Source organism: Nicotiana tabacum, chromosome 12 (assembly GCF_000715075.1).
Source record: "Nicotiana tabacum cultivar K326 chromosome 12, ASM71507v2, whole genome shotgun sequence".
Taxonomy (NCBI): domain Eukaryota; kingdom Viridiplantae; phylum Streptophyta; class Magnoliopsida; order Solanales; family Solanaceae; genus Nicotiana; species Nicotiana tabacum.
Window position 1 is genome coordinate 12,671,086 of NC_134091.1, and position 12,340 is coordinate 12,683,425.

General features: G+C 39.5%; 1 protein-coding gene across 1 annotated transcript; it reads right to left on the minus strand.

The window, feature by feature from the left end:
- Positions 1-9,012: 9,012 nt before the first annotated feature.
- LOC107763245 (protein BRASSINAZOLE-RESISTANT 1-like) lies at positions 9,013-11,845 on the minus strand. Its single transcript, XM_016581712.2, has 2 exons — positions 11,219-11,845; positions 9,013-10,173 (listed from the first exon to the last, which is right to left on the minus strand). Exons 1-2 carry the CDS (start codon positions 11,507-11,509, stop codon positions 9,481-9,483), a joined length of 984 nt encoding a protein of 327 aa, XP_016437198.2. The 5' UTR covers positions 11,510-11,845; the 3' UTR covers positions 9,013-9,480.
- Positions 11,846-12,340: the final 495 nt, after the last annotated feature.

Below are 12,340 nucleotides of genomic sequence, written 5' to 3' on the forward strand. Positions count from 1 at the left end.
TATGATTGAGATTCACCAGTCCCGATATTCTATCCATCCTGGCTCGACAAAGATGTATCATGACGTTAAGGAGCAGTATTGGTGGGATAACATGAAGAAGTCTATTGCAGAATTTGTAGCCCAGTGTCCTAATTGTCAACAAGTAAAGATCGAGCATCAGAAACCTAGTGGATTGATTCAGAATATAGAGATTCCGACCTGGAAATGGGAGGTGATTAATATGGACTTCATTATTGGATTACCTCTCTCTTATCATAAGTTTGACTCCATCTGGGTGATAGTTGATCGACTTACAAAATCTGCCCATTTTCTGCCAGTTAAGACAACTTACACGGCTGAAGATTATGCGAAGTTGTATATCAAGGAGATTGTTAGGCTTCATGGTGTGCCGGTATCTATTATATCAGACCGAGGAGCTCAATTTACGGCTAACTTTTGGAGGTCTTTTCAGAAGGGTTTAGGCACACAAGTAAATCTCAGCACTGCATTCCATCCGCAGACTGACGGACAGGCTGAACGTACCATCCAGACGCTTGAAGATATGCTACGAGCATGTGTTCTAGATTTCAAGGGGAATTGGGATGACCATCTGGCACTTATAGAATTTGCCTACAATAATAGCTACCATTCCAGTATTAAAATGGCCCCGTATGAGGTACTGTACGGGAGGAGATGTAGATCACCAGTTGGATGGTTCGAAGTCGGTGAGACAGAATTATATGGGCCAGATTTGATTCACCAAGCCATTGAGAAGGTGAAAGTGATACAAGAGCGACTGAGGACGGCACAAAGCAGGCAAAAGTCTTATTCCGACGTCCAACGTCGTGATCTGGAATTTGAGGTTGGTGATTGGGTTTTCCTGAAGATCTCGCCGATGAAGGGTGTTATGCATTTTGGGAAGAAGGGTAAGTTGAGTCCGCGGTATATTGGGCCGTACAAAATTCTTTGACGAATTGGACAGGTTGCTTACGAGTTAGAATTGCCATCTGAATTGGAATTTGTCCACCCGGTATTCCATGTATCTATGTTGAGGAAATGTATTGGAGACCCTTCTCGGGTCGTCCCTATCAAAGATGTACAAGTTACAAAGGATCTATCATATGATAAAGTGCCAGTGGCTATATTAGATCGACAAGTCCGCAAGCTGAGAACAAAGGATGTAGCTTCCGTGAAAGTATTATGGAGGAACAAGAATATAGAAGAAATGACATGGGAAGCAGAAGAGGAGATGAAGTCTAAATACCCTTACCTATTCCAGAGTGAAGATAACGAGGATGCCGGGGGAAAGAAGGACGCATTATAAGGTGAAACGGCTCTATGAGGTAAGCAATAGCTTGTGAATACTCTTTTTTTAATACAAAATGGTGATATGCAGATAATGTACATATCCATAATGCTTTGTATAGTCTTGTAAGGCCATAGGTTGGGTTTAACTGCTTGCAAGTTTGGCTAGTGTCCATTTTATGGGGGAAACTCAGCCGGAAATCTCCGTCGGAATCCACGATGAGTTAGACACCCCATAAACCCTTACATTCGAGGACGAATGTTCCTAAGGGGGAGAGGGTGTTACAACCCAAATTCGCATACCATAGATCACGTCGTAAGTTAATCGATGTAAATCCAAGAAGAGATTATCTTTGAGATGATAAGAAGTTAATCCTATTGGTCTTAAACGATACAAGGGTGTATAAGAGTGTTTAACAAATATTAGAAGTTAAACGAATCAAGGATGTTGTAAACCGTATTTTCGGGTAACACTAGAGGTGATTAACTGTCCCAAGAGGTCTTGTTTTAATGTATTTGAATCATATAATATCCGCATCATAAGTCTTGAAGTCAAGCGAGTTATGAAACAAAAGTCGATAAAAGTTGTCGCAACTTAGGTTTATAATTTTACTTAAACTTTAGGTCAAATGTTACTGTATTTTTCTCCCAGTGTGCTTGGAATTATGGGGTGATCTACCTATCAAATTGAAGATCTATGAGTCTAGTTTCCAACGTATTAAACCGTTCATTGATACGATCTCGGAATAGAGAGATATTCGCGTTTTTGCGAGAGTGCGCCAAGCTGCTCTCTATGGGGCCCACAAAGGCGGTTTAAGACATATGGACATATATAAGATACCTAAACCCCGTTTTAAGTCATTATTTTTCAGTATATTCAGACCTTATAACCCTAAAAACAGTCTCTCAAGGTTCTCTCATGATCCAAGACCCAAACAAAGGGCAAACAACACAAATCAAATGTCGGGAATCCCGTGGCGCTAGTAAGTTTCTTGTTCTTCTTGTTGTTGCTGATTTTTGTGTTGTTTCAGCTCGTGTGGGGGGTTGTTTTAAGTGTTTTATGTCCTGTAAATGTACCTTCAAGTTTTTAATATCAACCCTAGGTGATTTCAAGTCTTCTAAAGTAATTCTAGTGCCGAAAAACCCGAATTAATTGCTAGTTTCGCTTCCTTGTTCTTGTGGCAGAATTGAAGGGATATTTCGTGGAAAATTAAGGTCAAACTGGAGTTGTTCTTTCTGTTTAAAGGTAAGGAACCTCTTACTCTATATATATTTAAGATTATCCAAGTTGCAGCTAAGTCGTTGAAGCTAGAACTTGTGAAATATATATCGAAAAGCTTGGTAGTAATGTTGTTGGTTGGTGGACTATTTTGGAGGCTCAATATGATTATTAATGATGTTGTTTGGGCTGTTTGGTGATTGTATTGACTTGTGGGAAGTCATATAAATAGGGGAGGTGCTGTCCGTTTCATCGTAAAATAGGTTGTGGTCGATACATAATAGTTACGACGCTTAAACGATAATGATAGTGTCATTTGTCTTATTGTAGACTAAGGAGTCGTGATATTTGCATAGCTTGAGGTTGGGCAGTATATACAAGGTATGTGAGGCTATCCCCTTCATTCTTTTGCACGACTCCGATTGTACATAATGTAATGAACGAGCTCCCAAAGATACTCTACTCTTAGAAGCTAGCAGTACTTACATTGCTGCCCTTCTTATGAAACGATTGGTATTGATGTTACTTCTCTTATTCTTATATTATCAATATTGTTGGTAGTTCCTGATTCTTATAAGTTTCTTGATGAAGAGTTAATCCTAATAACGTGTACGAAGGATACCGACCTTACGTCACTCTGAAAGGTTCAAAATGTGATTCCAATGAGTCCAGCATGCATCATATATATATATATCTATTTTACTCTACCGAGCCGCGCTATAGTTGGCCGGGTATGGCACCTATTGTGCAACCACTGATCAGTTGGGTTTTACCGAGCTCCACGTGGACGGGTACGATTCTACCGAGCCCTATGATGGTCGGGTACGTTTTACCGAGCCTATTATGGCCGGGTACGATATGATGATGGTGATGCCCACAAAGGCGTATGTTTTAAAAGTTTATGTATATATATGTATGTATCATGTATTTCATGTCAGTAGCCCTCAGAGGTACCCAGATGTCACAGGTTGTATATTCTCTATCCATGTTTACATTACTGTTCTTACTTATGCTTTCTTGCCTCACATACTCAGTACTTTATTCGTACTGACGTCCTTTTTATTTGTGGACGCTGCATGTCGTGCTGCAGGTCCTGATAGACAGGTAGACGTAGCTCCCCCACCACAGTAGGCTGTCCAGTTCAGCGGTTATTGGCGAGATCCCTTCTCCGGACTTGCCGTGGTCTTGGTATGCATTTTTGTTATAGACCTTATGGGTATGTCGGGGCCCTGTTCCGGCAATGTTGTAGCACTTATGTTCTTTTAGAGGCTCATAGACAGGTGTCGACTTATGTATGGTTTAGAATGCCTTTTCGGCTGATTTTTGTTGTATAGTCTTTCATGGCATCATGATAGCTCGTACCTTATATATAGTTTCTTGACAGTCTTGTCGTCCCATGTTATGTATGTTCATGACATTATCTTTCATTGTTGGATGTTCATGATCCATGTCTACTATTTATATTGATCTTGTCGGCCCTTAAAGATAATAAGGAAGGTTAGATAAAATGTACGTTGGTGCTCGGCAAGTATGGCCCGGGTGCTAGTCATGACCCTCCAGTTGGGTCGTGACATCCATGCCCAATTTCGTGGTAAAAATCTAGGTTTTCTACCAAAATCTCACAATTTCTACTAATTTGCATGTCTAAATTCATATATAAACCATGTATTTAACTTGCAATAGGTGGGAATTAACTTACTTCCAAGTTGTTAGGTGAATGCTCCTCTCAAGAAGCTCTAACGATCGTCTAAGAATGAAGAAATGAGCAAAAATGCTCAAATCCCCGCTTAAAACACTCACTGCCCGGCGATCATCGCCCCCGCAGCTTCACACCCGCGACAAAGTCCTTCGCGCCTGCGGTGGATTTCTCGCACCTGTGGCGTTGCACCCGCGGCAAAATTCTTCGCGCCTGCGGTTTCGTGCCTGCGATGGATTTTTCGCACCTGCGGCTTCGCACCCGCGGCCCTTTTTGCGCAGGTGCGATCACACCAGTTATCAGATGCCTCAACTCTTCTTCAAATTTCAAATTCGATCTATTAACCACCCGGAATCTGTCCGAGTCAGTCAGGACCTTAACCGATTATACCAACACGTCCCAAAATACATTAAAAACTTAGTCGAGCCTTCAAATCACTTCAAACAACGTCGAATTCATGAATCGCATCCCATTCCAAGCCTAATGAACTTTAGAATTTCAAACTTCTACATTCGATACCGAAACCTATCAAACCACGTCCAATTGGCCTCAAATTTTGCACACAAGTCATCTTTGATATTACGGACCTACTCCAACTTTCGAAATTGAATTCCGACCCCGATATCAAAAAGTTCACTCCCAGTCAAACTTCTCAAAATTATCCAAATTTTCAACTTTCGCCAAATGATCTACGGACCTCCAAATACTTCCGGTCACGCTCCCAATACCGGAATTACCATACGGAGCTATTCCCAGACTCAAAATTCCAAACGGACATTGATAACATTGAAATGCACTTCAACCCAAATTTGTGAAATTCTTCCAAAATACTAACCTCCACAATAGGTGCTGAAACGCTCCCGGGGTATCCAGAACCCAATCCGAACATACGCCCAAGTCCGAAATCATCATACGAACCTGTTGTAACCTTCAAATCCCAATTCGGAGGTTGTTCACTCGAAAATATAATCTTAGTCAATTCTTCCAATTTAAAGCTTTCGAAATGAGAATTTGTTTTCCAATTCAACTCTGAACTTCCCGAAATTCAATCCCGACCACGCGTACAAGTCACAATACCTGAAGTAAAGCTGCTCATGGCCTCAAACCGCCAAATGCCACACTAGAGCTCAAAACGACCGGTCGGGTCGTTACAGACATGTTGAGTGATATCTTGGTCTCGGGGTTAAAGTGTTGCAGTGCGGCTATGTACCTGGGTAAAAATGTAAATGACTTATCCCAGTTACCATAAACAATTTCAAACGCACGTTTGCGCACGAGAAATGCCTTTCTTTTGGTAATGGTGCACCCATATTCCTGGTGGACGGATATAATACACTCTTTGATCTTGTATTTTATGGACGCTTCAATGTGTGGAATCAAGACAAGAGAAATCAAGTCAACATCCAAGTTGAAGTGATTCCCACTGAATGTGTCCATTTCACAATTGTGGGTGCCAATGTATTTACCCACAACCCATATATTTGTTTTCTCCTTCTTCGCACGCAACATCCAATTACAACTCGTAAACCATCTACGGCAAACAACCTTGTATACATCCGGAGTTGACTCACATACCGTCATCTCACGACACGCTTTTACGCTGTACATTTTTACCGCCCTACTTAGGCGCGCTTTATCAGGAAAAAGCATGCCCTTTGACAACACCGTTGGTCTAGACTCATCCCACATTGATGTCTGAATTTCGTCAGTATCCCGTGTGAGGGCATCCACATCCGGCATACTTGGCAAATGATCAAGGTAGGGAATCTCCCTTGAATGAAACGGCATATGAGACTCGTACACTCTTAGTCTAATGGGGGGTGGAACATGATCTTTCGTCAAATCAGGTCCAGCATTCTCTTCCTTCTCATTATCACCCCCATCAGGGAAGGGTGTGTCATCTCCGGACTCATCGACATTGTTGTCATAATCACTGTTCTCTTCCTGACTTTGTGCATCTGCCAGATCCTGATTAAATATGTCATCTTCGGGCAATTGAGTTAGGACAGGACATTCAAGTTGCTCGTTTTCACTGCACACCAACAAAATAATGAGTTATTCAAATTGACAAATACTTTACATATAGTTATATCACTTCACTTGACAAGAGGGGTTGCTCTGATGGTAAGCAACCTCCACTTCCAACCAAGAGGTTGTGAGTTCGAGTCACCCCAAGAGCAAGGTGGGGAGTTCTTGGAGGGAAGGATGCCGAGGGTCTATTGGAAACAGCCTCTCTACCTCATGGTAAGGGTAAGGTCTGCATACGCACTACCCTCCCCAAACCTCACTAGTGGGATTATATTGGGTTGTTGTTGTTATTGTTGTTGCTGTTGTTGTTGTATATCACTTCACTTACAAATCGCAATGTGTTGACATCCCATGATGGATATCATCCTATTGGTGATGACTCCCGGATGGACCACCATGATCCAACACACCAGAACTACGCATATTCTAACTGGGCTTTGGTTCTTAACTTGTAAAATTTATATCTAGTCGGTACCCACTGTGGAATATATGAGCGTTAATATAAATTCAATACAGCAAAAAAAAATATCGTAACACAAAGGAAAATTAAAGTTTACTACTCATCTCGTGGATCATGTAAAGTAAGAGAGAAATTATTTTCTCGCTTCTCATTCGCCGGTGGAGATAAGTTTAGATCATGTCAAACTCTTTCAGCCGGAACCTGTTCGGCTAAAACTGCTCCAAAATAACCACCCGATGACTGAGAGATATCCCTACTTTGCGCAACCTTATTATTGAGAACGTATTCATCCTTGACGTACATTTCCAACATTTTTATCAAAAGAAATTCCCGGTATTCTTTCGGAGTCCTCAAAAATTACTCAGAGTTTCATCATCCTCGATGTTAAACTCAGCATAACAAGCAACCCCATGCGGAGTGACAGAATACGGATATCTTCCGGTTACTAAGGTTCACCGAACGTTTGCTCACACTCATTTTTTTTTTTTTACATAACAACGATATCAATATATCATACTCCATTATAAGTGGCAACTTAACATGACACTGTGGAGATTAACTATAGCTTACTAAGTTATTCGCCACCACAACCTCACCCCCTAAATATAATGAAACCCTAAATTTTTGCTCTTCAGACATTGTGACAAAATGCAAAACAACTTAACGAAGAAAAATTTAACAAGACTTGAGAATTTTTCTGAATGGATTTTTACAAAATCCTTAACGTATTTAAATAAGGCAATGCCCAATCCGGGGGTCGAATTTTTTGAGGTATATCGCCTTAAATAAGGGCGCTATACTCATTTGAATTATTTTTATGTCAGTTAAACGCAGAATAATTATTGATGGACCCACAAAATATATATAGCGCCTTAATAAACGGCGTTATACTTACCCGTCTTTTCATATTCAAGTATAACGCTCTTTTAAAGGGCGCTACACCTTAACGGGCAAACGACCGTTAAGGTATAACGGGCAAACGACCGTTAAAGGGGCGCTATATGTATTTTGGTCACTAAGTTTTTTTTCCACTTATTTTTGTGTCTTGAGTCCAAATACTCATTATTTTGATTTCGGACTCTATAGTCTAATTGTCAACAAAGTGGAGATAAAAACTTTTTCAAAATTTTGTTGCAACTTCTTGTCATTTGACTGTCTTAGTGGGGTAGAGTTATCATAACTTATCAAGGCATGAGATAGAAAGAGATAACAAATAGCCGATAGAATAGTCGAAATGTACTCTAAGACACTACCGTTATCTCTTAGGGGACATCTGATATAACTAAAACGGTATAGACACGATTTGCATAGCCCTTCGCATCATGCTATAGGGCAACTAAAATAAGCAAAGACTTCTCTGTTAGGATCAGGAACCCGGGTAGTACAGAATTTAATCAAATAATGGTATAATGACAATAACAAAGACAATGAAAATTAGTAACGGCAATTAAAGCAGATAAAGAAGACATCAATTTAACGCGGTTCGGTCAAAGTGACATGCGTCTACAAGCGAAAAGGAACAATTTTACTATACGAATAAGAGTACAAAAGAGAGTACAAAATTAGAGTAAATTATCTAATTAATCCCAAATACCCTAAGAGAATAACATCACAAGATTACTCCGAAAAAGGGTTCACACAAGTGCTTCCCAACACTTAACTCTCATACAAAACATTTTAATAAATGAGGAAAGGGATAAACAAGAAATGAAAACAAGTCTTGTTGGTGTGTCTAAAATGAATTAATGGTCTTCCCTTTTATAGGTAAAAAAGTTTTGGCCTCTTAGGTGTAAAAAAAAGAGATACAACTTGTGCAAATGATGTCCACCACACAATGCAATATTTTTAGGTCCCAAAGAATATTGCCAACAAAGTTACACTTTGCAAAGATGTTTATGCTTATGTGAGATGGACTCCATTAGCCAAAATATTGGCCATATTACATTCTCCAATATAAGGGCAGCCCGGTGCACTAAGTTCCCGCTATGTGCGGGGCCCGGGGAACGGTCGAACCACAAGGGCCTATTGTACGCAGCATTATACTCTGCATTTCTGCAAGAGGCTATTTCTGCAGCTCAAACCCGTGACCTCCAGGTTACATAGCAGCAACTTTACCAGTTACGCCAAGGCTCTCCTCCCTTCAAATGAGAACAAAATATAAAACTCAGAAACAAAGACAAGGCCATAATGTTGTGGAGAAAACAGGTTGCGTATGGACCTTGATGAGCTTAGTAGTTTAATCTGGACATAAAAGCATCAAAGAGATGAAGAATAGTACATCAATTTGATTTCAAATTGAAGCTAGATCATAAAAGAAGAATCCAGTTGCACAGCAACAAACACATCTACTATAATCAAGAAAAAATTGTGGATAGTTCAGGTTTGTGGAGAGCTCCTGCTAGTCTACAACGACGAAAACGATTCTCAACCACAAGGAGATAGAAACCACCAACTACACCTAAAATGCTTGTGAAAAGACCCAAATAAACTTTAAGAGGCCTTCTCAGATTAAGAAAATAAAGATAAAAATGTTGTATAATAAGGTAAACAGCAACAGCAACAGAGAAAATCAAATCCAACCTAAGATGCATTGCAATGCAAGATCTACTTTTGGCCAACTTCATCTCTGTAACAGAAATTGCAGATGATATATGAACATTCATTGGACTGCAGAGTGCTTCATCAGATAGCAAACCCGGATAATCTCAATCTGTATCCACGCGAAGCAATTCATTTTAGTCAAGAAAATCACATGCTGTATCCACGCGAAGCAATTCATTTTAGTCAAGAAAATCACATGCGACCGCTCCCACTTCCGAGAGTGAGCTCCAGATCATCTAAACCAACCTCATGAATCTTTTCTCCTTCCCATGCCGCCCTCACTGATACATTCTCAAAGTCAAACTCTATGCTCTTACCCTTATCGATGATCATATCATTAGAAGGAATTCTCTGAGCTGCAGGTTTAATAAGATTAAAAGTCGGAGAAGTAGGGACACCGTTGGTTGCATACTTTTGAAAGCTCATCCACTGGCCAGAATCAATAGTGGACGAATCAGATTCATCGCATTCTGGTATAGTGGCAGGAGTGAATCGCTGACCCCGAGTCGGGCTTGTCGGGGCTGAAGCAGCAAAGAAAGGGATATTTAAAGCAGACATTGATTCTCTGGCCAAAGTCTCCAAATTGAACGTCTGCTTAGGGAGTCTAGTAGGTGATGAAAGAGGTGGTGTTACAGGGGCGCTGTTTGATATTCGTAATGGAGGTAGTGACGAAGGAATGGAATTATGGAGAAATGCGAAAGGGTGTGATGACATGTTAGCATCGCCACGAGATGGACTTGGGAAAGACGAGGACGTTGGACTGGGTTGATAAGATGGAATTGGGCTAGCAAAGTATGAAGACGGAGGACTTGGATGTCGTGAAGAACTTGGCGTAATGTTGGCTGAAGTGCCTCCAATCTCCATTGGAGCTGGCCTGCTGCATCCCTGAAACATAGTAACAGAAAAAAAAAATCAATCAAATTAGCGAACATAAATGATTAAAGGCTAGCTAAGAAATTACTACTAACACTTGACATGTATGAAGAGATACTAATTCCCGGACACAATTGTACTCACCTAAATTGTTGTCTTATTTCTTTGAGTTCAAGACCAAGAATCACACAGTTAAGATAGATAAACAACAACAACAAAAAAAAAATATTCCAGTGTAATCTCACAAGTGAGGTCTGTCAAGGGTAGTGTGTAGGCAGACTTTACCGCTGCCTTTAAGAAGGCAGAGCGGTTGTTTCCTGTAGAAACTAAGCTCAGAAGGCATAAAGACAGAAGAAGTTCCATGAATGTGAGTTTCAAAAACCAATTTGCTGACACAGAAGGCTCTTCAATTTGCGATAAGAAGAAAATTTCATCACATTACAGCTTGGAATCTGGCAAAGTATTTCATAAGAAAGCACCTCAACCAAATGCATTAAATCCACCTTAGACTCTCAAAATAGAGGACCCTGCTTATCCATTTCTATATTAAGAGCACTTAATTCTCAAGGTAAATTCTTCCTTTTTTGCCCTCTTGTGTTTCAGAAACAATCTCCAATCTCTAACAAATTATTTTACAGGATCATACTAATTTCTTTAAACAGCCAATGTTTGAGAACATGAACAGATTACAATTATAAGAAAAACAAAGGAATTGAGCAAATCCAGCTGGGTAGCAACTTGAAATCCTAATTCCTAGCTAAGAATAAAAATGCATCAAAAAGGAAAGATTAAAACAGAAAATCAGTAGCTGCTCAAATTCAATTTCCCAGATCAGAAACCCTTTAAAACAGTCAAAAATCCACTAAAAATAGACTAAAAAGCCAATCTTGATCCTAATAAAGCAACCTCATTTTCCAAATCTATAGATCTAATCAAAATCCAAGCAAAAACCCACCACCCCATTAAGTCAAAGTAAGCAAAAACTAAGACAAACACAAAGAGAAAGCAAACAAAAGAGGAAAGTAAATTTTAAAAAAAAAATAAAAAAAAATGTAACCTTGCGATAAGTAGTGCCATCAGGTTCAACGATCCAACCAGCTTCAGCACAAAGAGCTTTAAGAACTTCATTATTATCACAGTGTTTAGGCAAATTATAATTCCCCTGTGCTCTTAATCCTGCATATATTTTAGCTGCTATTGCTCTTCTCCTCCTCTCTCTCCTCCTATTATTCTCTCTTTCTCTCCAAGATGGCTTCCTCCTCCCACTACTACTACTTCCCACGGCAGCTCCACCGCCTCCGCCACCGGCAGAAGATGTCGCCGGCGACCCTCCACCTTCCCACATCATTTTCCCTTAAAATTCTTGATTTTTTTTCCCCTCTCAAAATCAAGAAAATGGGCTCTTTTTTCTGTTTCTTTTGTGTGATATATAATTATGAATCAGGAGGAGAAATGGGGGCTGGTCCCAGGTGTTTATGTTCAGACAGCAGGTGGGTTTTGCATAGTGTGTGTGTGTGTGTGTTGTATAGGTACTTAGGCTGCCACCCTATAAAGCATTTTTTGGGGGACTACTACTCACGAGAAATACGCTCTCAAAGTTTTATAGAAGAATCTGAGTTGGTTTTCTACTCTTTTTCTCTCACTCTGTGTGTGTGTTTGTTTTTTTGTATAGGCACTGCTTTATATATATAGCTTTTTCCATATATAATGATAGTAATATAATAATTGAGGAGATAAAGTTTGTTACCGGCTTGAGAAGACTCATGTGTAAGCGTTTACACTCTATACTCCAAAGCTTTTGACTACTCTTTTAGATTTTCTTTCTTAATTGATTAAGAGTCTTAGTTTTAACCGTTATTAAGATAGAGTTAAAATTCAATTTTTACACTAGAGATGGTGATAAAATGAAATCTAGCAATCTAATGAGGTAGGATGGTATACTTGCTCTTTTATTATTAGTTTTATCATAATAATTTTAATATTTAGAACCTATTTGGATTAGATGATTGTAAATAGTTGATAAGTTTGAAATGCTAAAAAGTATTTTTAAGTGCTGAAACTAATTTTTTTAAATAATTATATTTATGTGTTTAGATAGAAGTAATGAAATTGATAATAAGCAATTGATGTATTTGGTAAAAAAGGGTCGATAAGCTGTTCTTTTGGAAAAATAGCTAAA